Source organism: Salvelinus fontinalis, chromosome 6, assembly GCF_029448725.1.
Source record: "Salvelinus fontinalis isolate EN_2023a chromosome 6, ASM2944872v1, whole genome shotgun sequence".
NCBI classification, from domain to species: domain Eukaryota; kingdom Metazoa; phylum Chordata; class Actinopteri; order Salmoniformes; family Salmonidae; genus Salvelinus; species Salvelinus fontinalis.
Window position 1 is genome coordinate 60,103,897 of NC_074670.1, and position 27,893 is coordinate 60,131,789.

General features: G+C 41.6%; 1 protein-coding gene across 1 annotated transcript in view; it reads right to left on the reverse strand.

The window, feature by feature from the left end:
• Positions 1-10,510: 10,510 nt before the first annotated feature.
• Positions 10,511-27,893, reverse strand: part of LOC129858231 (GPI ethanolamine phosphate transferase 2-like) — a 122,673-nt gene continuing 105,290 nt past the window's right edge. Inside the window, exons 11-14 of the mRNA XM_055927284.1 lie at positions 27,227-27,361; positions 26,867-27,041; positions 23,787-23,947; positions 10,511-14,728 (exon numbers count right to left, since the gene is read on the reverse strand). Of these exons, the coding sequence (XP_055783259.1) occupies positions 14,506-14,728; positions 23,787-23,947; positions 26,867-27,041; positions 27,227-27,361 (694 nt within the window). The 3' untranslated portion in view covers positions 10,511-14,505. The remainder of the gene's footprint in view (positions 14,729-23,786; positions 23,948-26,866; positions 27,042-27,226; positions 27,362-27,893) is intronic.

Genomic DNA, 27,893 nt, shown 5'->3' on the forward strand with positions numbered 1-27,893 from the left:
GTGTTATCTGATCATTAGATTGCACATCACACACCACCTGCTCGGGCCGTTATCTCAACAGACCTTAGGGTTGCAGAAAGTCATTGGGTTCACACTTCAGTCACGGATGTAGCCTAATGAGCTGACAATGCTGGATGGCACCTGAACACTGAGAGGCTCCAGCGGGTAGTATGGAAACCCAGGTGCACCTGCCTATTCACAGGGGGAGAACTGTGGGAGAAACAGTGTTGCTTATTAAAACAGTGACACATCATAGATAAAGAATAAGTCAGTGGCTTGATTAAAGTTCAACGTAGGAAAGGAGTTTGTTCAGAATGTTTATACAGGGAGTTAGCTTGGAATATACAGTACCAGTCAAAGGTTTTTACACACTTACTCATTCAAGGGTTTTTCTTTATTTTTTACATTGTAGAATAATAGTGAAGACATCAAAACTATGAAATAATACATATGGAATCATGTAGTAACCAAAAAAGTGTTAAACAAATCAAAATATATTTTATATTTGTGATTCTTCAAAGTAGCCACCATTTGCATTGACGATAGCTTTGCACACTTTTTTTTACCAAATAGGGCTATCTTCTGTATACCACCCCTAACTCATCCCAACACAACTGATTGGCTCAAACCCTGGAATGAGTAGGTGTGTTCAAACTTTTGACTGGTACTGTTGGTTTACGCTCATGGCATGGCAAGCTTAACCTAGTTTGAATTTCAAGGCTCTGGCAAGTTAGCAATCAGTAGAACACAGAAAGTAGAAATTTAAAGTCCACATTTATTTTACCATATACACTCTCCTTTGTATTTATTTGGACAGTGAAGCTAAAACGTTTCATTTGGATCTATACACCAGCATTTTGGATTTGAGATCATGTTTCATATTAAGTAACTGTACAAAATGTCATGAATATCGTACTCCCCCTATTCCTATGCTTCCTGGCTGATGTTTTGGTCACTTTTGAATGCTGGCGGTGCTTTCACTCTAGTGGTAGCATGAGACGGAGTCTACAACCCACACAAGTGGCTCAGGTAGTGCAGCTCATCCAGGATGGCACATCAATGCGAGCTGTGGCAAAAAGGTTTGCTGTGTCTGTCAGCGTAGTGTCAAGAGCATGGAGGCGCTACCAGGAGACAGGCCAGTACATCAGGAGACGTGGAGGAGGCCGTAGGAGGGCAACAACCCAGCAGCAGCAGGACAAATGTGCATGTGTCTGCTCAAACGGTCAGAAACAGACTCCATGAGGGTGGTATGAGGGCCCGACGTCCACAGGTGGGGGTTGTGCTTACAGCCCAACACCGTGCAGGACGTTTGGCATTTGACAGAGAACACCAAGATTGGCAAATTCGCCACTGGCGCCCTGTGCTCTTCACAGATGAAAGCAGGTTCACACTGAGCACATGAGCACATGTGACAGACGTGACAGAGTCTGGAGACGCTGTGGAGAACGTTCTGCTGCCTGCAACATCCTCCAGCATGACCGGTTTGGCGGTGGGTCAGTCATGGTGTGGGGTGGCATTTCTTTGTGGGGCCGCACAGCCCTCCATGTGCTCGCCAGAGGTAGCCTGACTGCCATTAGGTACCGAGATGAAATCCTCAGACCCCTTGTGAGACCATATGCTGACACATGCACATTTGTGGCCTGCTGGAAGTCATTTTGCAGGGCTCTGGCAGTGCACCTCCTTGCACAAAGGCGGAGGTAGCGGTCCTGCTGCTGGGTTGTTGCCCTCCTACGGCCTCCTCCACGTCTCCTGATGTACTGGCCTGTCTCCTGGTAGTGCCTCCATGCTCTGGACACTACGCTGACAGACACAACAAACCTTTTTGCCACAGCTCGCATTGATGTGCCATCCTGGATGAACTGCACTACCTGAGCCACTTGTGTGGGTTGTAGACTCCGTCTCATGCTACCACTAGAGTGAAAGCACCGCCAGCATTCAAAAGTGACCAAAACATCAGCCAGGAAGCATAGGAACTGAGAAGTGGTGTGTGGTCACCACCTGCAGAACCATTCCTTTTTTGGGGGTGTCTTACTAATTGCCAATAATTTCCACATTTTGTCTATTCCATTTGCACAACAGCATGTGAAATTTATTGTCAATCAGTGTTGCTTCCTAAGTGGACAGTTTGATTTCACAGAAGTGTGATTGACTTGGAGTTACATTGTGTTGTTTAAGTGTTCCCTTTATTTTTTTGAGCAGTGTATTTCTAACTGGTAAAACAGATATGTATGAAAATACCCTCAAATAAAAGGTGGCATTCTGTACTAAAACATTTTATCTCAAATCCAAAATTAAAAGTTTTAGCTTCACTGTTCAAATAAATATGGAGTAGAGTGTATTCTCTGTGTGGTGAAACTTACACCAAGCTTGAAAGGGCTGTGATATGGACTTCTCTCAGGATCCTCTTCGGAGCATTACAATGTCAATAGCCTACATTGTCATGTACCAAGGTGTGTTCAATTCAATTCACACCATTATGCTCCTATTTGTTGACTATTCATAGGACAATGTGCTTCAATACAAAGTGTTAGGTGAAATCCTCAGAGGTGTAAATGGCTTTATCCCATGTGACTAGTTCCAGTGGTGTGGCTAATCAAAAATTAGACATGAACCAGAAACCTACAAATACAGTGAATCACAAATTAAACAATTAAAATAAAATATATTTCCATCATAAATGAAAAAAAATGTAATAACAATATCGACAACCTTTTAGTGTCTGGACGATTGAACTGATAATCGGCATTGACCTTTCAGGGAATTTCGCTTATAGGCTTAATACCAATGTTTCATTTTTTTCAGTCATTCTCCATATGCTGTAATTAGTGTCACGCTTAAGACTTTTTGAATAATAAAAAAACAGGTGTGTAAACATGAATGAGTGAGTCAGCAAGGCTAAATGAGCCAGCTAGCAATATTCTCCTGCATTGGCTGAATGACAAGATTGGGCTGTGAATTGTTGGCTGTATGAATGTAATATCTTTAATACATTGGCTGAAAATCTTTGTGGTAGTGTACAAAAAGTCACACTCTATTCGCCAATTACTTGAAAATGTGTTTAGTCATTCGGCAATATTAGATCTAAAAAGCCTGATTCATAGATTATCTGATGCCAGAGTAAACAAGGCCTGAAAGACTTCAGGGCTGTGGACATCCAAGCACTGCATTGAGGCAGAAATCTAAACCAGTCCTCTTCCTCCCTTTCTCTCTAGCCCCCCCTTCTTTCTCCATCCCCCTATCTCAATTAATATGCAGACAGGAGCAAACCTCGTCAGTGAGAGAGAGGGAAAGAGACAGAAAATAAACCTTAGGTAACGCGTAATCCCTCAGGCCCTTTGTCCTGCATATTCATGACTTGTTCTGTACCCATCTCATTTTTCTTAGTTTCATACTTTTTTTCTTCCTCAAACGTTTTTTCAGGGATGGAAAGAAGGAGAGGTAGGGAATGTTTACTGAACTTCTGAAGGACACTCTTTGGGGATATGGCACACCTGACGGTTCCCATTATCAGCGTTGCAGAAATGTGTGAACTAATACAAAGAAATGGGATGACCGCTGCTGTATTGCTTTCACTCTCGAAGGGAAATATGTCCAGTATTTTGCTCTGCCTGTTGTGTGGGAGGGTTGAAGGGGGATCGTTCTCGGTCTCAAGTGGGAGGTGTTGAACCACCATAGAAGACAGGAGAAGAAGTCTCACTGTTAATGTCATCAGTTTAACTTCATTGCCAGCTTTAACTCAATCACACCTCTCTGGGCTTAGTCTTTTGGGCAGTGCACCACCCTAAATTTGGGCCCTGTTATGCTATGATTCCTTTGCCATAAACACAAACTCAATGAAACATTCACTTGGCTGTACACGTGATTGCCACAATTAAATTAGCTACACACTCTCGGGAATGTTGCTTTTCAGTCCAACTGTTGCTTAACATCATGGTCTGACCTGTGTTCATCTTAGTCAAAGTGATTTCAGAAGACCAATATTCTGATTTGGACATAAGTAGTTTCAGAAGAGCTCTACTCTGATTTGGACATAAGTAGTTTCAGAAGAGCTCTACTCTGATTTAGTCATACAGTGGATTCAGAAGAACTCTATTCTGATTTGGTCATAAGCGGTTTCAGAAGAGCTCTATTCTGATTTGGCCATAAGCGGTTTCAGAAGAGCTCTATTCTGATTTGGTCATAAGGAGTTTCAGATAAGCTCTATTCTGATTTGGTCATAAAGTGGGTTCAGAAGAGGTATATTCTGTATTATCTGTGTGTAGTCATATCAATCTACCATTGATCCACAAGTAGTTACACAAAAAACGACATGCTCAGGAATGGGCAATCAATTTGAAGAGGGATGAGAATATTTTTTTCTATAGCAAGATGGGAGTGACATGAAACACGTGACATGAAACATGAAGTGATACAGAACAAAACCTAAAAGGTAAAAAAACAACCTATTATTTGAAAGGGATCATCATCTCTCCTTCACCTCTTCTGCCCACATGGCTTGAAACAAAATAATGTAACTCACTAGCAAAATAGAGAATTCTTTGTTATCCACATCAGAAAACAATCTCTGGAGCTGTTGTGTCATATTATATCATGTACAGGTTTAGAATTCAAGAGTGTATTAGAACATTTAAGCAAATCTATTTCTCCCAATCCCAATCTCTACCACATCCACAGCCGAGGAGCTTAAAAACCTTTTCTCAATAGGTTGTTCTCACTTTGTAAAAAATCTTTGTAAAAAAATTGTAAAATGTTGTAAACTTTGTAAAAAATCGTTCCCAAATTAAACTGCCTCGTACTCAATTCTTGCTCGTACAATATGCATATTATTATTACTATTGGATAGAAAACACTCTCTAGTTTCTAAAACAGTTTGAATTATATCTGTGAGTAAAACAGAACTAATTTTGCAGCAAACTTCCTGTCAGGAAGTGAGAAATCTGAAATCGAGGGCTCTGTTCCAGGGTCAGTTTATTAATTTGCATGGAATCTATGGGTCTACATGCACTGTATACGCCTTCCCCTAGATGTCAGTAGGCAGTGAGAATTGGAATGGGGTGTCTAGCTAGATCTGAGGCCGAACAAGAGCTCTTGGAACCGTGGGTGTAGTCTTTTCACCGTTCGTCTTGGCGCGAGACAGACCTCAGGATTGCGTTCTGAAAAGCTGTCGTTATAGGCGTTAGATATATCCGGCTCTGATTTTATTCGATATATGTGTTAAAAACATCATCAACTAGTTATATTAAACCGACTTATATCAGTTTATATAAGTTTATTCCGATTTTCGGTATTTTCTTTGTGATGCGTTCTGGGGATTTGGACACTTCTGTGCCGCATGGCTAGCGTTGGCTAGCGTTCTACAGATGAAGACGACATTCTACAACCGAACAACGGTTATTCTGGACAAAGGACAACTTGTACAAGATTCTGATGGAAGCTCATCAAATAGTAGGAACGATTTATGATGTTTTTTCGTATTTCTGTCAAAAATGTTTAGACGTAATTTGGGCGCTGATTTTGGGCGCTGTATCGCTATAACGTAAGCTGTAAGTCGTACTAAAGTTAATTTAAAAAATCTAACACAGCGGTTGAATTAAGAACTAGTGTATCTTTAATTTGCTGTCCAACATGTATTTTTTAGTAAAGCTTATGATTAGTTATTTGATTAGAATAGGTGCCTCTCCAAGATTTCTCTGGACAATATTTCTGCATTTTCACTACGTATTCACATTGTTCAACCACGATTTGTGCCGCTAAATATGCACATTTTCGAACAAACCATATATGTATTGTGTAATATGATGTTATAGGACTGTCATCTGATGAAGTTTGAGAAGGTTAGTGAAAAAATTAATATATTTTGCTGGTTTATTCGCTATCGTGCCTTGAATGACTGTGTGGTAGGCTATTGTAGTAAGCTAATATAATGCTATATTGTGTTTTCGCTGTAAAACACTTAAAAAATCTGAAATATTGGCTGGATTCACAAGATGTTTGTCTTTCATTTGCTGTACACCGTGTATTTTTCATAAATGTTTTATGATGAGTATTTAGGTATTTCACGTTGGTTTCTGTAGTTATTCTAGCTGCTTTGGTGAGACTACTGCAATGTAAAACTATGATTTATACCTGAAATATGCACATTTTTCAAACAAAACATATGCTATACAATAAATATGTTATCAGACTGTCATCTGATTAAGTTGTTTCTTGGTTAGTGACTATTTATATCTTTATTTGGTCGAATTTGTGATAGCTATCTATGCAGTAAAATGATTGTGAAAATATGCGGTTGGGTCTTTTGCTATCGTAGTTAGCTAATAGAAATACATATTGTGTTTTCCTGTAAAACATTTTAAAAATCGGAAATGATGGCTGGATTCACAAGATGTGTATCTTTCATCTGGTGTCTTGGACTTGTGATTTCATGATATTTAGATGCTAGTATTTACTTGTGGTGCTATGCTAGGCTATGCTAGTCAGCTTTTTTACTGATGAGGGTGCTCCCAGATCTGGGATTGTGACCAAGTAGAAGTTAATTTTTAAAACTTTTTTTTGTCTAGGCCAACGTCGACAATGCAAACATTTCTCATCAAAATATTAGCATTCTCATTCTGAGATGAAAGATTACTCTGGAAGCTGAGCTTAGCCATGTGCAATAAGAACTGACGCAGGTACACCGTGTGCAGAGAAGGCTAGACGACACCACGGGTCGCTTACATTAAGTTGTTTAACTGTCGTTGTGCCCTGGGGAAATATCCTTTTTCATTGACACTTTATTTAACTAGGCAAGTCAGTTAAGAACAAATTGTTGTTTACAATGACGGCCTACCAAAAGGCATCCTGCGGGGACGGGGGCCTGGGATTAAAAATAAAAATTACAATATAAATATAAGACAAAACACACATCACAACAACAGAGACAACACAACGCTACATAAAGACCTAAGACAACAACATAGAAAGGCAGCAACACGTGACAACACAGCATGGTAGCAACACAACATAACAACATGGTAGCAACACAACATAACAACAACATGGTAGCAACACAACATAACAACAACAACATGGTAGCAACACAACATAACAACAACATGGTAGCAACACAACATAACAAAAACATGGTAGCAACACAACATAACAACAACAACATGGTAGCAACACAACTTAACAACAACATGGTAGCAACACAACATAACAACAACATGGTAGCAACACAACATAACAACAACATGGTAGCAACACAACATAACAACAACAACATGGTAGCAACACAGCATGGTAGCAACACAACATAACAACAACATGGTAGCAACACAACATAACAACAACAACATGGTAGCAACACAACATGGTAGCAGCACAAAACATGGTACAAACATTATTGGGCACAGACAACAGCACAAAGGGCAAGAAGGTAGAGACAACAATACATCACACAAAGCAGGCACAACTGTAAGTAAGAGTGTCCATGATTGAGTCTTTGAATGAAGAGATTGAGATAAAACTGTCCAGTTTGAGTGTTTGTTGCAGCTCGTTCCAGTCGCTAGCTGCAGCGAACTGAAAAGAGGAGTGACCCAGGGATGTGTGTGCTTTGGGGACCTTGTGACTGGCAGAACGGGTGTTGTATGGAGGATGAGGGCAGCAGTAGATATCTCAGATAGGGGGGAGTGAGGCCTAACGCTTCGAACACACCGGCTGCGTCATTGCATCACTGCTGCATAACATTTTGCGCAACTAGGCAACTATACTGATGCAGGTACCTTTTGCAAATGGTCGCATGCGGTTGGACACATGGAGGAGAGAATCATTTTCGCACTATCCTCAAAACCGTGTCTTTTTGACACAACTGCTGACAGCTACAGGGACATAAACACAAAAATGCTGCTTGGAGACAAGTGTCCACGATAGTAGGATTGCCAGGTCAGTTTAGTAGTGAGCTTGTGCTAGATGTGGCTAGTTAGCGTTAGCTAGCTAGCTAACCTAGCTTGCTAACCTAGCCAATGAGGTGTATGTGAAAGAAATAGTCAAATAAATTATGCTAGTTACTACCCCTAATAACTTTACCAAATGTTCATGTTTGAAAGAGTGTGAATGCTAGATAAATAGTAATGGAAATGGTAGATACTACTGTACCCCTGATAATTTGGTCAAATTACCGTGTGTCGAATAAATAATATACTTGGCAAATAAATAAATAAATGTAAAGAAATTATGCAATCAAACTGTTTTTATGTAATCCCAATTTTTTACTGAATGTGTGCAACAACAAAAAAATCTACATTCATATTTTGCTACTTTCTGTCAAGTCCACTCATACAATTTGATGCATACGTTCGATTTATCGAACGTATGCACCACACAGAACGCACTGCAACTGCCTCTGCAACGCAATGCTGCAAGGCAAATGCAGCGTTCCATTGGAAATGAATGTACTTCTGGTGTATCGAAACGCAATGACGCAGTCGGTGTGTTCAAAGCGTAAGAGGGTTTTATAAATAAGCATCAACCAGTGGGTCTTGCGACAGGTATACAGAGATGACCAGTTTACAGAGGAGTATAGAGTGCAGTGATGTGTCCTATAAGGAGTATTATGTGGGTAATAATAAAAAATAAAATAAAAATCTTCTTCTGCAGTTCTTTGATCTTCCACTACTTATATCTGCAATAAGGTCTGACAGTATCCAGATTACCATCAAACAGATTTTACGTGATTAAAATCATAATATTTAAAAACTTAATGTAGAAATGAAGTCCCAACTGTCACCAGAAAACAGCCAAATTGTTTCGAAAATGGTAAGTAAAAAAAGTATTAATAAATAATAAAGGAAAATTCCAGCTCACAGACCTGTTAGTTTTTCTTTAAGAAGCCCTCCTGTTCTCCACTCATTACCTGTATTAACTGCACCTGTTTGAACTCGTTACCTGTATAAAAGACACCTGTACACACACTCAATCAAACAGACTCCAACCTCTCCACAATGGCCAAGACCAGAGAGCTGTGTAAGGACATCAGGGACAAAATTGTAGACCTGCGCAATTATTAGAAAATGGAAGAAGTTCAAGATGACGGTCAATCACCCTCGTTCTGGGGCTCCATGCAAGATGTCACCTCGTGGGGTATCAATGATCATGAGGAAGGTGAGGGATCAGCCCAGAACTACACGGCAGGACCTGGTCAATGACCTGAAGAGAGCTGGGACCACAGTCTCAAAGAAAACCATTAGTAACACACTACGCCGCCATGGATTAAAATCAAGCAGCAAGGTCCCCCTGCACAAGCCAGCGCATGTCCACGCCCGTCTGAAGTTTGCCAATGACCATCTGGATGATCCCGAGGAGGAATGGGAGAAGGTCATGTGGTCTGATGAGACAAAAATAGAGCTTTTTGGTCTAAACTCCACTCGCCGTGTTTGGAGGAAGAAGAAGGATGAGTACAACTCCAAGAACACCATCCCAACCATGAAGCATGGAGGTGGAAACATCATTCTTTGGGGATGCTTTTCTGCAAAGGGGACAGGACGACTGCACCGTATTGAGGGGAGGATGGATGGGGCCATGTATCGCGAGATCTTGGCCAACAACCTCCTTCCCTCAGTAAGAGCATTGAAGATGGGTCGTGGCTGGGTCTTCCAGCATGACAACGACCCGAAACACACAGCCAGGGCAACTAAGGAGGGGCTCCGTAAGAAGCATCTCAAGGTCCTGGAGTGGCCTAGCCAGTCTCCAGACCTGAACCCAATAGAAAATCTTTGGAGGGAGCTGAAAGTCCGTATTGCCCAGCGACAGCCCCGAAACCTGAAGGATCTGGAGAAGGTCTGTATGGAGGAGTGGGCCAAAATCCCTGCTGCAGTGTGTGCAAACCTGGTCAAGAACTACAGGAAACGTATGATCTCTGTAATTGCAAACAAAGGTTTCTGTACCAAATATTAAGTTCTGCTTTTCTGATGTATCAAATACTTATGTTATGCAATAAAATGCAAATTAATTACTTAAAAATCATACAATGTGATTTTCTGGATTTTTGTTTTCGATTCCGTCTCTCACAGTTGAAGTGTACCTATGATAAAAATTACAGACCTCTACATGCTTTGTAAGTAGGAAAACCTGCAAAATCGTCAGTGTCTCAAATACTTGTTCTCCCCACTGTATATATATATAATAATACAAATAAAAAAATTGATTCAAATGTATTTGACTAATTATGCACATTAATAGAATATTGTTAATTTTGATAACCTGACCAATTACGTGATGCTATGTCGTCCAGTGATAAAATGATGCGCCATAATGTAGAGGAAATTATCCTTGACAGTTCATCACTCCTCATTTAGTTCGATTGTTAATGAGATCTCACGAGTACGTGTTGTCAGAGCTTTAGGATCAACTGTGCAAGTTGAAAAAGTAAATGTTTATACTTTAACATATTAAAGTCTACATAATTTATACTTTATTATAGTTTTATAATTGAATCTTTAACCTCTTGAGGATGTTCTCTCAAACAGTGCAATTGACAAACATTTTTCTTTATTGTTCACCGAACAGAAATAAGGGGAAAATGTTAGCACAAAGCTTCTTTGAAAACCTGTTGGGTGAGGGAGGATAAGTAAGCACAGATTGTGCTGTTGTGGTCTTGGATGTCTCAAAATGTTAGTAATTATCGTCTAAAATAGTCCGCATTTTTCTCAAACTAAAGAGATTTCACAATCAAGATGCATGACGGAATGGCAGATATTGTGTCCACTACAGAATCAAGGCTGCATCTCTGTACATTTAGCCATAAATAAGACATACAGCAGCTTAGCCCTTCACAGTGGTCACAGCTAACATAAGGAAAACATATTTGACCCCAAAATTAAGACAAAATAACTTAACACATACATAGCTATTAGATTACGGTGAGTAAAACATACATAACAATCACATCTAATATCATATATTAAAAGTTGTGTGATATATGCTGCAATCTGCAACTTCATATGCTTATTTACCAGACATGTTATTATTGGACATGGAGAGTCCTTTATAAGGATATGGATCTCTGTTCAAGTTCTTCAAGTTAACCAATCAGATTGTGTCAAATTAACTAACCGCTTTATACATTGGAATTGCATTCAGTATTCACAGGGACATTTTCCTAGGGGGTATCTTCATGAAAGAAAACAACTTTAATTTAAGTAAGCAATTTATGAGTTAATTTTGTAATCTAATTTGATTAGCGTGTTAGGGCAAGGGCTCCCATTTGCCAATGATTAGGTTTCACACGTCTGGCAGAAGTAGGAAGACATCAAATTGTGGATTGGAGCACATATACAATTTTTAGATTAGAAATCAAATGAGAAATACAGAAATAGAAGTGAAATATTGCTTCAAACAAAATGAATTTATAAAAAATAACAGCTTTTAGATGGAAAATGTAACCCAAGAAATAATCTTTGTCCCCACACAGCAGGTGAATCAAAATGATCTTTAGATTAACGACATTCACCAGGTGAATCAATTGTCATCTGTATACCAGTAATGAGCCACTGTATTCACAAAGCTTTCACTGCATTTCTATATATTCCCAGAGTAAAACATTTGACATAAACCAACAGTTGAAGTTGGAAGTTTACATACACCTTCGCCAAATACATTTAAACTCAGTTTTGAACAATTCCTGACATTTAATCCTAGTAAAAATTCCCTGTTTTAGGTCAGTTAGGATGAACCAGACTTGTGGTGGTCTACAACAAGTTTAATGACTGTTTACATACACTTAGGTTGGAGTCATTAAAATGTGTTTTTCAACCACTCCACACATTTCTTGTAAACAAATTACAATTTTAGCAAGTCGATTAGGACATCTACTTCGTGCATGACAAGTAATTTTTCCATCAATTGTTTACAGACAGATTATTTCACTGTATCACAATTCCAGTGGGTCAGAAGTTTATGGGGGGGGGGGGGGGGGGGGGCAGCATCATGTTGTGGGGGAGCTTTGCTGCAGGAGGGACTGGTGTACTTCACAAAATATATGGCATCATGAGGAAGGGAAATTATGTGGATATATTAAAGCAACAAGACATCAGTCAGGAAGTTAAAGCTTGGTCGCAAATGGGCCTTCCAAATGGACAATGACGCCAAGCATACTTCCAAAGTTGTGGCAAAATGCCTTAAGGACAACAAAATCAAGGTATTGGAGTGGCCATCACAAAGCCCTAACCTCAATACCAAAGAAAATTTGTGGGCAGAACTGAAAAAGCGTGTGCGAGCAAGGAGGCCTACAAACCTAACTCAGTTACACCAGCTCTGTCAGGATGAACGGGCCAAAATTCACCCAACTCATTGTGAGAAGCTTGTGGAAGGTTACACGAAACGTTTGACCCAAGTTAAACAATTTAAAGGCAATGCTACCAAATACTAATTGAGTGTATGTAAACTTCTGACCCACTGGGAATGTGATGAAAGAAATAAAAGCTGAAATAAATAATTTTCTCTGCTATTATTCTGACATTTCACATTCTTAAAATAAAGTGGTGATCCTAACTGACCTAAAATAAGGAATATTTTACAAGGATTAAATATCAAGAATTGTGAAAAACAGTTTAAATGTATTTGGCTAAGGTGTATGTAAACTTCCGACTTCAACTGTACACACACACACACACACACACACACACACACACACACACACACACACACACACACACACACACACACACACACACACACACACACACACACATCTATACATATATATATCTATACATACACACACATATATATAAATATATATATATAACTAAAAGTATGCATATTACTTTAGGGTATGAAATAGTTGAAATAAAAATGTTTAATTAAAATAAACAGCTTACGACCTGTGTATCCTATGGCAGAAAGTGGGAGGGAAGTATGGCTTGCTATCAGCTTGGAACACATCTACAGTATATCATTTATATAACCTATATAATTGATAAAAGTGTATGGAGGACTATTAGAAATATAATGCAACTGGGATAGAGCACTACAGAGCCGGTGGACATTAGAAGAACTTACTACTCTACTGGGATTGAGCACTACAGAGCCTGTGGTCAATAGAATAACTTACTACTCTACTGGGATAGAGCACCACAGAGCCTGTGGTCAATAGAAGAACTTACTACTCTACTGGGATAGAGCACTACAGAGCTGGTGGTCAATAGAAGAATGTATTACTCTACTGGGATAGAGCACTACAGAGCCGATGGTCAATAGAAGAACTTACTACTCTACTGGGATAGAGCACTACAGAGCCAGTGGTCAATAGAAGAACTTACTACTCTACTGGGATAGAGCACTACAGAGCTGGTGGTCAATAGAAGAATGTATTACTCTACTGGGATAGAGCACTACAGAGCCCGTGGTCAATAGAAGAACTTAGTACTCTACTGGGATAGAGCACTACAGAGCCTGTGGTCAATAGAATAACTTACTACTCTACTGGGATAGAGCACTACAGAGCCAGTGGTCAATAGAATAACTTACTACTCTACTGGGATAGAGCACTACAGAGCCGGTGGTCAATAGAAGAACTTACTACTCTACTGGGATAGAGCACTACAGAGCTGGTGGTCAATAGAAGAATGTATTACTCTACTGGGATAGAGCACTACAGAGCCTGTGGTCAATAGAATAACTTACTACTCTACTGGGATAGAGCACTACAGAGCCTGTGGTCAATAGAAGAACTTACTACTCTACTGGGATAGAGCACCACAGAGCCAGTGGTCAATAGAAGAACTTACTACTCTACTGGGATAGAGCACCACAGAGCCAGTGGTCAATAGAAGAACTTACTACTCTACTGGGATAGAGCACTACAGAGCCGGTGGTCAATAGAAGAACTTACTACTCTACAGAAACAAAACAAACAATAACACAACAAAAGGAAGGAATACAAATCCAATGTCAAGTGATTGTGCTTTGACACATTCAAATTAAATAATTCATAACATTTACTCCATTACTCATTTATAGCCCTGCTCAATAAATACATGAACAGACTTCAGTAGAACCCACCACCTTAAAACATCTAAATCTTACTAAAAAAGTTGTGCATACAAGAGACAAAGTTCCATCTGAGAAAAGATATTGCGTACCAAAAGGTGAATTTTAACATTTTTGTTTTCATTTAGCAGACACTCTTATCCAGAGCCACTTACAGGAGCAATTAGGGTTAAGTGCCTTGCTCAAGGGTACATCGACATATTTTTCACCTAGTCTGCTCAGGGATTCAAACCAGCAACCTTTCGGTTACTTGTCCAACGCTCTTAACCACTAGGCTACCTGCCACCCAAATGAATGCTGCAGTCCTAGAAGTCCAGTGCAGGTACATTCACACCTTCTCCTTCAGAGTGTAGGAGTGGGGTATCGAGAAGTCAACTAGGACAGTATCAGGACCACCATTACCCATGAGTCTTTTCCCTTTGGCCCTTCTCCTTAACCCCTTCCTGAAAGTTGAGAGCCCTCTGAGCGGTGGGCTCCCTAGGGCCTGCTGGAGCTGCGGCTCTGCTCCATGGTGGTGAAGAAGAGGCAAATTGCAGCGGTGAGCAGTGTGTGCATGGACTCATACAGCAGCTTGGGTGAGAAGACGCTCCAGATGAAGAGGTGGTAGCGCAGGGCTGTGACCAACACCACGTAGGCCGCCGCCGGCACGGACCGCAAAAGGGCCAAGCAGTAGCATCCATGGCCGACCGACACTGAGCTCCTGGAGAGAGGAGGAGAAAAGGAAAAGGTGGAGATGAGAGAGGGTGAAGAGATACAATGGGAGAGAAGAGAGAGAGAGAGATTGATTATCTTTCAATCAGAATAATGGAAAAACAGATGTCACCAGCAGTCAAAACAACAAATGCCTACTGTACCTGACAAAACAAATTTCATTCGGTATGAGACATCACAGGATTGAAGGTTTGCATCTCATAGGTCACGTTTTAAAGGACAGATTTGAGTACACCACATGTACATTCAACCTCCACATCTAAAATATTTGATATAAAATAAATGCTATTGAACCGAGGCCTGGACTCAGACAAATCCTATTGCATCTCTCTTAGCCTTGAGGCGCATGCTTTCAATCAGCCTTTTAACCTGAGAACTTGTATCTCGTCTGTCTCAATGCTTACGGTTGCATTAGCCTGACATCGACTCCTTAGCACCACTGAAAAGAGCCTGACCTCATTGTCTATTTAGATAGGGCTAATAGATGCCAGCACATGTAGAAAGTACAGGATATGACCTTCGACGGCAGCCTTTCAATTCAAATGAAAGGCAGAGATGGAGAACAAGTTGAACACTCTTCACATTCTCTCATTCGAAACAATCGGAAATACAGAGAATTGTACAAGCTGTTTGCACATGTTGTCCTTTTATACTGGCTCTCTTTCACATTTGATCTCTTTCACTCACAAGTACACATGTGCACAAACACGCATTCTGAACACAGCATCTGAAAGCTCCTCTGTCTGAGTTATTTCAATGCCTTTGTCGGTCTGAACAGAGCCACAGTTCATCCCATATTCAGACTGGGATATTGCAGCCAGGTAATCTCCAAGCTCAGGAGGAGGAACTGCAGCCAGGTAATCTCAAAGCTCAGGAGGAGGAACTGCAGCCAGGTAATCTCCAAGCTCAGGAGGAGGAACTGCATCCAGGTAATCTCAAAGCTCAGGAGGAGGAACTGCAGCCAGGTAATCTCAAAGCTCAGGAGGAGGAACTGCAGCCAGGGAATCTCAAAGCTCTGGAGGAGGAACTGCAGCCAGGTAATCTCAAAGCTCTGGAGGAGGAACTGCAGCCAGGTAATCTCAAAGCTCTGGAGGAGGAACTGCAGCCAGGTAATCTCAAAGCTCTGGAGGAGGAACTGCAGCCAGGTAATCTCCAAGCTCAGGAGGAGGAACTGCAGCCAGGTAATCTCAAAGCACTGGAGGAGGAACTGCAGCCAGGGAATCTCAAAGCTCTGGAGGAGGAACTGCAGCCAGGTAATCTCAAAGCTCTGGAGGAGGAACTGCAGCCAGGTAATCTCAAAACTCTGGAGGAGGAACTGCATCCAGGTAATCTCAAAGCTCTGGAGGAGGAACTGCAGCCAGGTAATCTCAAAGCTCAGGAGGAGGAACTGCAGCCAGGTAATCTCAAAGCTCTGGGGATGGAACTGCAGCCAGGTAATCTCAAAACTCTGGAGGAGGAACTGCAGCCAGGTAATCTCAAAGCACTGGAGGAGGAACTGCAGCCAGGGAATCTCAAAGCTCTGGAGGAGGAACTGCAGCCAGGTAATCTCAAAGCTCTGGAGGAGGAACTGCAGCCAGGTAATCTCAAAGCTCAGGAGGAGGAACTGCAGCCAGGTAATCTCAAAGCTCTGGGGATGGAACTGCAGCCAGGTAATCTCAAAACTCTGGAGGAGGAACTGCAGCCAGGTAATCTCAAAGCTCAGGAGGAGGAACTGCAGCCAGGTAATCTCAAAGCTCTGGGGATGGAACTGCAGCCAGGTAATCTCAAAACTCTGGAGGAGGAACTGCAGCCAGGTAATCTCAAAGCACTGGAGGAGGAACTGCAGCCAGGGAATCTCAAAGCTCTGGAGGAGGAACTGCAGCCAGGTAATCTCAAAGCTCTGGAGGAGGAACTGCAGCCAGGTAATCTCAAAGCTCTGGGGATGGAACTGCAACCAGGAAATCTCAAAGCTCTGGGGATGGAACTGCAGCCAGGTAATCTCAAAACTCTGGAGGAGGAACTGCAGCCAGGTAATCTCAAAGCTCTGGAGGAGGAACTGCAGCCAGGTAATCTCAAAGCTCTGGAGGAGGAACTGCAGCCAGGTAATCTCAAAGCTCTGGGGAAGGAACTGCAGCCAGGTAATTTCAAAACTCTATGGGAGGAATTTCAAACCTGGGAAATTATCCCTCCCAAACAAATAAAGGCTCTCTGAGAGCTGCACTGAGGCAGTGGGTGGTAGTGTAATTTAGGGTAGGTGTTGAATCAAACACCTGTGGGTTTGTTTGTCTGCGTGTTCGCATAATCAGTGAGCGTCCCCTCACAAGCCCCCATGTCGGTGCCAACATAAATGACTGTACTCAGCGACACACACTGAATGTGTCCTTCTATATCGCTCTCACAAACAGCTATCAATGCACATAGCACACACATTTTAGGCCAGAAGAAAAGTATTGAAACAAAGGTCTGGACCTGAACTGTATGATGTTTTATCGCAAATCTCTTTAGCTCACAAACCATGAAGTTTTTTATATCAACTAACATTTACCTTTGTAGCATTTACTCTGACTACGACAATGCTATATGAACAGCTAATCAATGGGGTTTAGAATCTAAACATGATCAAGCACTAAATACATTTTAAACTATGTCATCTGCATAGGTGTGGAAGTTGGCACAATATTCAAAGATGATTTTGCTTAGTGGGAGCCATGTATAAGGAGAGAAGTGGACCAATAATAGATCCCTGTTGGACACTGGTAATACCTGTATACATGTTTAAGTAAAAGAAAAGTGGAACAAGAATAGATCCCTGTGGGACAACAGTACAACCTGTAGACTAGATACCAGCATTTTGACTTTGATACCGATACCCTTTTTAGTATCTCAATACTCAATACCACGGCAAAAAAATAAGGCCAAAGTCACAGAATGGCACTTGATCCAGACTCGGCTACTGCTCTGTTCAATCGTTGGGCATCTTTTAAGTTCAATATTTTACATCAACATCTCTCCCAAAGATGAGATGACATGGGTCACATTATGCCTAGCGAAAACCAAACACTGCATTCCATAGTAAGAACCGTATACCAATGGTCAAGCATGGTGGTGGTAGTGTGATGGTTTGGGGATGCTTTGCTGCCTCAGGACCTGGACGACTTGCCTTAATAAGGAACCATGAATTCTGCTCTGTATCAGAGAATTCTACAGGAGAATGTCAGCCCATCCGTCTATGAGCTGAAGCTCAGCTGGGTCATGCAGCAAGACAATGATACCAAACACACAATCACGACTACAAGAAAACGTCTAAAAAGCAACAAATTTGAAGATTTAGACTGGCCAAGTCAAAGTCCAAATCTAATCCCAATTGAGATGTTGTGGTAGGACTTGAAACTAGTAATGGATGCTTGAAAACCCACAATGTTCCTCAGTTAAAGTAGTTCCGCATGGAAGAGTGGGCCAAAATCCCTCCACAGCGACGTGAGACTGTTCAACAACTACAGGAAGCGTTTGGTGGGAGTCATTGCATCTTAAGGTGGAACAACCAGTTAATAAGTGTAAGAGGGCAATTACTTTTTCACACAGGGGCATTGGGTGTTGCATAACTGTTGCATAATAAATATGTAATTGTTGTATTTTGTTCAGTCATGTTCCCTTTATCTAATATTAGGTTTTGGTTGAAGATCTATTAACATTCAGTATAAAAACATTTACAAAAGTAGAGAAAATGTGAAAGGCAAATACTTTCTCACAGCCCTGCATGTGTGGGTTACAGAGATGAGGTAGTCATTCAAAAATCATGTTAAACAATATTATTGCACAGAGAGTCAGTCCATGCAACTTATTATGTGACTAGTTAAGCACATTTTTAATCCTGAACTTATGGGTTGAGTACTTATTGACTCATGACATTTCAGCTTTTAATTTTTTATTAATTTGTAACAATTTCTAAAAACAGTCCACTTTGACATTATTGGGTATTATGTGTAGGCCATTGACAAAATCTACATTTAATACATTTTAAACTCAGACAAATTCAGGCTGTAACACAACAAAAAGTGGAAAAAGTCAAGGGGTGTGAATATTTTCTGAAGGCACTTTTTCTGTTACTCCTACACCATAGGCGTATGACGCAAGTTACTGTATTAGGTGTAGTGTACTCTTCAGAGACTATACCCTCAAGGCATGTGTTGCTGTTCTGCTCAAGCTGCCTACGTAGCAGGTAGCATTGACTGCATTGGGAGTGTGTGTGCTCAGCTGTGGCTCCGGTCTGCCAAGCAGGTGTAGCAAACCACAACAATGTAATTATTACAATGATGTTGTGATGCAGAACAGGCCATATTACTCACACGCCTGATTCAACAGATATGTAATTAATCAAGGGATCCAGATTAATCCAACTCATTTTATGCCTAATATCTACGTTTTAACGGAATGCACAGGTGTCATGAAGAAAACTACAGATGATTACATAAAAGGTCTACATAACCAGTAGAAAGACATTTGTCTTGTCTTTGTTGTGGTGATCACATCTCTCAGCTCTATACATCCCCGTTCCTTTGCAGCAGGACAGACCTGCCCGGCATCTGGCGAATTATGTGTCTGTTCATGTCCTGTCCTAGGCAAAGGTCTCTAGCTCCCTGATGAGGTAGTAATTGAAGGGCATTCCCCTCTTTGGAAATGAGTTCAGGCATTAGTCAAGCACCTTCACGCCTGTCCCACACCCGCCCACTCTCCCTTTACTTCCTGTCCTCTTCTTGGGCTGGCTTTAGTATTGATCCAGTGCACTCCCTCTATCATGACCCAGGGAGCAGGACTAAAAAGGGATGACTGCCTGTAAAGGAGTGTGGGATACAGGATGTGCGTCAAGGGATACCGCCTATAGAACTTTGGAGCTTTTGAGAATTGTCCCCTTTTGACACTCAAAAACACAGCCCTGGCAATGTGTTTGTACACCACATGTATTTTCCCATTTCTGGGTGCTGTCTGCACAGATTTGACCAGGATATATGTTTGAACAACAGTAGCAAATGTTGGGAAAGGGGGTTATTGAATTCTCTTTGTTTGCTTTGACTACTTTGGAGCACTTTTATCCTGGTGAAAACATGGCCCTAGACAGATCCAATTCAACAGTAATGAAAACTTTAGTTTTATCTTCCCTTGTGGTTTTAGGGTTTCCCGACAAGGGAGGTATTGATCAAAGCCCATTTCCAGTATTTGGTTCTGTAGTGTGGATGCTGATGGGGCATAGTGCATTATAAATGAGCTGCATTGTGTCAGACTACTTAAGAGGTTCATTTATCACGCAGACCTCTCAAACTGCACTTTGTGAGTGGGGCCATTCTGGTGGAAAACGGCAGAGCTGGATGGTGGGGATGGAGGATGTGGACAGGAATAATGAGAATTTACAAATCTCGGTCTGCTCGTATTATGTATGAGATACTCAGAGGGGATGGATTGTGTGACGCACGTTTCCCCAGATGAATCAATTGGTTTATGACAGTGTTACAAATATGGGACTTTACTTGAACTGGCTTCCTGCAAGAGCATATGTAAGGGATAAAAAATGACAGGCTGACGTAGGGGGTTTGATGAGGTCCCCGAGGCTGAACTTCACAGTTAACAAACCAACAAACTACCTGTCGTTAATATGATTGATTAAAATAAAGAAGAGGGCCGTCAACTGAGAAGGTGACCAGTCTCAACTTGGCCACAGTTACAGTCTGACACAGACAACATCATCGTAGAACAAAAATTGTCGACATACTAGTGGCTCTTGTTAGGGGGGCACACCTGACTGTCCTTGACTTGACACCAGCACCACGGGTGGTCCTAAAAGCCACCCAGATATGCAAATGGTGACATTTCGTGACATAGCGGAACGCGACTCGGAGACATAGAAGCAGACTCCCAAGGGGCGAGACAGGGAGTAATGGGATTTGGAATGTTCTCCTGCATCCACACTATGATGCTACGTCAAAGAGGGTATGATGTGACAGACAATTCTACCCATTTCTCTGCTTTAATTAATGTGTGTGAATGTATGTACAGTACAAGTCAAAAGTTTCTTTATTTTTATATTGTAGAATAATAGTGAAGTCATCAAAACTATGAAATAACACATATGGAATCATGTAGTAACCAAAAAAGTGTCAAACAAATCAAAATATATTTGAGATTCTTTAAAGTAGCCATCATTTGCCTTGATGACAGCTTTGCACACTCTTGGCATTCTCTCAACCAGCTTCATGAGGTAATCACCTGGAACGCATTTTAAATAACAGGTGTTCTTTGTTATTTGTGGAATTTCTTTCCTTCTTAATGCGTTTGAGCTGATCAGTTGTGTTCTGACGAGGTAGGGGTGGTATAAAGAAGATAGTACTATTTGGTAAAATACCAAGTCCATATTATCGCAAGAACAGCTCAAATAAGCAAAGAGAAATGACAGTGCACCATTACTTTAAGACATGATGGTTAGTCATGAGCAATGGACATTTGACTGGTGGAAATCTGTCCTTTGGTCTGATGAGTCAAAATTTTTGGTTCTAACCGCCGTGTCTTTGTGACACGCAGAATAGGCGAACAGATGATCTCAGCGTGTGTGGTTCCCACAGTGAAGCATGGAGCAGGCGGTGTGATGTTGTTGGGGTGCTTTGCTGGTGACACTGTCAGTGATTTATTTAGAATTCAAGGCACACTTAACCAGCATGGCTACCACAGCATTCTGAAGTAATACTCCATCCCATCTGGTTTGTGATTAGTGGGACTATCATTTGTTTTTCAACAGGATAATGACCCAAAACACACCTCCAGGCTGTGTAAAGGCTATTTGACCAATGAGAGTGATGGATCAGATGACCTGGCCTCCACAATCACCCGACCTCAACCCAATTGAGATGGTTTGTGATGAGTTGGACTGCAGAGTGAAGGAAAAGCTACCAACAAGTGTTCAGCATATGTGGGAAGTCCCTCAAGGCTGTTGGAAAAGCATTCCTCATGAAGCTGGTTGAGAGAATGCCAAGAGTGTGCAAAGCTGTCATCAAGGCAAAGGGTGGCTATTTTATTTATTTGTTTAACACTTTTTTGGTTACTACATGATTCCATATGTTTTATTTTATAGTTTTGATGTCTTCACTATTATTCTACAATGTAGAAAAATAAAGAAAAACCCTTGAATAAGTAGGTGTGTCCAACCTTTTGACTGGTACTGTATGAGTGTAAGTATATGTGTGTTCACAATTCCCTTTTTCCCCTCTCCAAGAGCAGGACTTCAAAGTGGTCGTTTTCATCAATTATTGAAACACTGGCATGCATTAGGAGAAGGGGTCCCCCATGTTGGACTAGGCTTTACGATCTGCATTGGCTGCATTTCGGAGCTAGTTATCACTCAACCTAAATGGAATTAGATGCCAGTAACAAAGAAGCTTAGAGGCCCCTTTAAAGAAAAAAAACACCCACCCACAAACAGCTTTTTGATATTAACCACATCCTCCATCCCTTCTTTTTTCCATTCCATAACTGTTAGCTTATAGCGCTGTGATTCATACTGTAATGTACATTCAAGACACGGGGTAGCAACACTTATCTCATGTATTAATAATCACGTTCTTTTATCTTATGCTCTTTGAATTGTGCTCTAGGTGGCTAACTTGTTGCCGGAATCAAATTAATTTATGAGACAATCAATTAGGGGTGCAAGCGTTAAAACGATGTACAAAGTGTTCCCGGATCAAGGCGATCTCTTGCATCTTTGATGATCACTTTTGCATTTCCAAATAACATCCAGGGGTAGCTTGCTGCGCTGCTGTTTTGAATCCAAAATATATTGACATGTGGCCAAGGCGTTGTCATCACATTATGATCCTGTCCCAATAATTACACACTGCTAGTCTCATGCTAGACGGGAAGAATATACTGTCCTCTGTTGGGTTACTGTCCTCTTTTGTCTTTATGTATTATGGTACGATAGTGCTTGATTCAGTTTCCATTCCAGTTCCGTAAATCAGTTGAAATTCCATTCATGAACAATTTAATAACTGGAACGTTTCACCAGCCTCTTGTTTTAGGCCGAATCAATGTTGTGAGTACGACGCCCTCCCTGCACAATAAAAAAAATAAAATGTAATTCAACCTTTATTTAACTACGCAAGTCAGTTAAGATCACGTGCATATTTACATTGAGGTCCTAGGAACAGTGGGTTAACTGCCTTGTTCAGGGGCAGAACGACAGATTTTTACCTTGTCAGCTCGGGGATTCGATTTAGCAACCTTTCGGTTACTGGCCCAACGCTCTAACCACTAGGGCTACCTGTGAGTACATGGACATCCTCCCTGCACTAAATCATCATGTTCTGAGTACGTGGACGTCCTCACTGCACTAAATCATCATGTTGTGAGTACATGGATGTCCTCCCTGCACTAAATCATCATGTTGTGAGTATGTGGACGTCCTCACTGCACTAAATCATCATGTTGTGAGTATGTGGACGTCCTCCCTGCACTAAATCATCATGTTGTGAGAACATGGACGTCCTCCCTGCACTAAATCATCATGTTGTGAGTATGTGGACGTCCTCCCTGCACTAAATCATCATGTTGTGAGAACATGGACGTCCTCCCTGCACTAAATCATCATGTTGTGAGTATGTGGACGTCCTCCCTGCACTAAATCATCATGTTGTGAGAACATGGATGTCCTCCCTGCACTAAATCATCATGTTGTGAGTACATGGATGTTCTCCCTGCACTAAATCATCATGTTGTGAGTACATGGATGTCCTCCCTGCACTAAATCATCATGTTGTGAGTACATGGACGTCCTCCCTGCACTAAATCATCATGTTGTGAGTACATGGACGGCCTCCCTGCACTAAATCATCTGTTTCAAGGCTTTCAATCTACCAAATCTTCTACTTCATCATTGGTCTGCTACAGTAAGACAAACAAGCTCACAAGATAAACCCATGGTTAGCTGGTACCTGGGCTGTGTATGTTCGAAATAATTAACTTATGAATGTATCATCACTAATGACACTTACTGGTGTGAGGGGGCTGAGTGTACAGTAACTGACCTCTTCTCTGAGCTGAGGTAGCAAACCAGGTGGGCAGCCCAGAGCAGGGGCCCGGCATACGTGCTGAGGGCGGTGAGGAAGAAAGCCGGGGCCTCTACGTAGCTCTCTAGTCCCACGAAGCCCACTGAGATGTCAACCGTGGCAATGCTGTTGGAGTTCCCCTACAGACAAACAGCCAGCCAAACAGAAGATGTCAGTTTTATTAAGCTTAATTTTCACACCTAACCTTAGTTTACTTAGCTAACATAGTAGCTAAATAACGTAGCTTAGTTAGCTAAAGTAGCTAACATACAGTAGCTAATGTAGCTAAATACATTAGTTAATGTGACTATTTAAGTTAACAGAATGTAGCTAAGTTGGGTAACGTAGCTAACTAAGTAAGCTAACTTCAACTACATCTGACTTAACCTTGGGTAAAATTAATATATGAAGATTACGGAATACACTCAATGTTAACTTTCGAAAGGAGTCGGATGCTGATACTATTAAAATGTGTCGGTCTCCTGCATGCTCCTCCACTTCGCAGGTAGCTATTCAGAGCTTGCTGTCTGTCACCTCACTGGCCTTGTAAGGGCTGCAGTGATGGTATAAAAACTCCCATCCACCTCGCCTCTCCTCCCCACTGATTTTGGCCCAGTCTCTCATTCCCCTTTCCATTTCCTGACGAGGGTTCAGGTGTGATGGAAGAGCTTTCGCGATTGCCGCGGGAGCTGAATTAATTCACCGGCTGATGAGGGCCACTAGCTCCCCTCTCTCTTGCCTGGAGGGGTGGATGGATGGAGTGAGTGCATGCATGCTCGTGCGAGTGAAAGGACCCATTCTGTCAAAGAACCTGACTAAGCCACCCTCCAACGGACAAACTCAACACCATATTTTAGTGGATCAATTAAACCATTGAATCATGTATGTTCCACAGTTCCACAGGGCCGACCATGGAGTGGCTACAACAGGAGTTTTAGGACATTGGACTGCTCAGCTTGGCTTACAGTAGGGCTGGTTTACAGCTTTGTTGAGACTAACCATTACCCAGGGTCAATAATTTCACGTATGGGCACCTAAAGTGGTAATTGGTAATTCCTGACCCCTTCAAAAGGATCTGAGAGTGGTAATTAAGTGACAAAATCAAGGGGTTGGAGGAATTCGAGGACGCCAGAAAATGTTTTATTTGCTGAACACTGGGGCTGTGTGTGTGTGTGTGTGTGTGTGTGTGTGTGTGTGTGTGTGTGTGTGTGTGTGTGTGTGTGTGTGTGTGTGTGTGTGTGTGTGTGTGTGTGTGTGTGTGTGTGTGTGTGTGTGTGTGTGTGTGTGTGTGTGTGTGTGTGTGTGTGTGTGTGTGTGTGTGTGTGTGTGTGTGTGTTGTCTCGGGATGTTAGGTATTGTGACGGCAAAATATAATTGTACACTTGATTATGTTCACTGAAACAGAAAGACATGAGGAAATCTAGAAGACAATGATCTCTTCTATCCTGCATGAAAAAGTGACCTACTTACACACACATATAGTTGAAGTTGGAAGTTTACATACACAAAGGTTGGAGTCATTAAAACTCGTTTTTCACCACTCCACACATTTCTTGTTAACAAACTATAGTTTTGGCAAGTCGGTTAGGACATCTACTTTGTGCATGACAAGTAACTTTTCCAACAATTGTTTACAGACAGATAATTTCACTTATAATTCCCTGTATCATAATTCCAGTGGGTCAGACGTAGACCACAACAAGACAAGAAATCAGCCAAGTCCTCAGAAAGAAAATTGTAGACCTCCACAAGTCTGGTTCATTCTTGGGAGCAATTTCCAAAGCCTGAAAGTACCGCGTTCATCTGTACAAACAATAGTACGCAAGTATTAACACCATGGGACCACGTAGCCGTCATACCGCTCAGGAAGGAGACGCATTCTGTCTCCTAGAGATTAACGTACTTTGATGCGAATAGTGCAAATCAATCCCAGAACAACAGCAAAGGACCTTGTGAAGATGCTAGAGGAAACAGGTACAAAAGTATCTATATCCACAGTAAATCAAGTCCTATATCGATATAACCTGAAAGGTCTCTCAGCAAGGAAGAAGCCACTGCTATAAAACCGCCATAAAAAAGCCAGACTACGGTTTGCAACTGCACATGGGGACAAAGATCGTACTTTTTGGAGAAATATCCTCTGGTGTGATAAAACAAACATAGAACTGTTTAGCCATAACAACCATCGTTATATTTGGAGGAAAAAGGGGGAGGCTTGCAAGCCGAAGAACACCATCCCAACCGTGAAGCACGGGGGTGGCAGCATCATGTTGTGGGGGTGCTTTTCTGCAGGAGGGACTGGTGCACTTCACAAAATAGATGGCATCATGAGGAAGGGAAATTATGTGGATATATTAAAGCAACATCTCAAGACATCAGTCAGGAAGTTAAAGCTTGGTCTCAAATGGGTCTTCCAAATGGACAATGACCCCAAGCATACTCCAAAGTTGTGGCAAAATGCCTTAAGGACAACAAAGTTAAGGTATTGGAGTGGCCATCACAAAGCCCTGACCACAATCCTAAAGAAAATTTGTGGGCAGAACTGAAAAAGCGTGTGCGAGCAAGGAGGCCTACAAAACAGACTCAGTTACACCAGCTCTGTCAGGAGGAACGGGCCAAAATTCACCCAACTTATTGTGAGAAGCTTGTGGAAGGTTACACGAAACGTTTGACCCAAGTGAAACAATTTAAAGGCAATGCTACCAAATACTAATTGAGTGGATGTAAACGTCTGACCCACTGGGAATATGCTGAAATAAATCATTCTCTCTACTATTATTCTGACATTTCACTTTAAAATAAAGTGGTGATCTAAACTGACAGGGAATTTTTACTAGGATTAAATGTCAGGAATTGTGAAAAACAGAGTTTAAATGTATTTGGCTAAGGTGTATGTAAACTTCCGACTTCAACTGTACCTCGTTCACATCTTCATTTAGAAAAGGACTTCATCTGCTGTGTCTGCTTTGCACTCAAAATAAGAGATTTAATCGTTTTTTCCCTCATGCTTTTAAAAATTTCGGGGGAGTGCAGATCCCCCTCATCTAATGGTCCCTTACCTGGAAGTAGAAGAAGGCCTGTCCAAACCAGTAGTGCATGATGGTAGTCTGGGCAGCGTCGTAGTGGAGCTTCTTCCAGATGAACTGGGCCATCAAAGTCTGGACCAGCAAGCAGCAGCACAGCACCGGCAGGTTGTGGGCTCGGAACAACAGGGCCACCAACAGAACCACACCACTATAAGAAGGTTACTTTATTGTCCAATAACTATGCTTAATGAGTGAATAAGACACATAAGTGGTTCTAAGCTGACTTGCATGGTTAAATAAAGGTTGAATAAAACAATGTACACAGGATTCAAACTTGCCCCCTACCGATTGCTAGCCAGCCTCTCTAAGCTATTTGCCATGTAGGCTACCTACCTGTAGATTTCCCATAAGCCCCTGCTCTTCAGCCGGGCATCGGCTGTGATGACCTGGGACCGCAACAGGTCCTTGGAGCCCGTGAAGAGGATGCCCAGGACGAAGACATACACAAAGCGTGCCTCCACGGTCCCCCTGAGGAGAAAAGAGATGAAGTGGTTAGCCTGTTTAAAACATTGTTCAAGATACTCAAGTGTCCAAGGGCTGGCCACTCCATCTGAATGCCCAATAACCTGTTACTAGCCCCAGGTCCAGTTCAGATGTGAATTAGTTTGACTTTATTGTCTTTCTTTGTTGATATAACATGTTTTGTCAGTTATTTTTCTGCTGTGCAGTTTCCACAAAACTTTAAAAAAAAATACAGAAACACCTTCAACCTGCATCTGCAGTTGCCCTTACAAACAACACTTTTCATTACAAAACTGCCCCATCTCGTTAAAGAAGGCAGCCATTTCGTGCCTCACTAGACATCAGGTATCTCCATGGAGAGACGTGAGAAGTTCATCTGTTTATTTATTTATGAGTGTTTTACTCTCTCATGGGCCCAGAGGAAAAGAACACGGATAGATAAGGTCAAGTCTCCATTTGACAGCATAAAGGGGAGGTGAGTAGAGCTAAGTATACTCTGCTCAAACCTGGAGACAAACCTGGAGAATGAGGCCCAGTA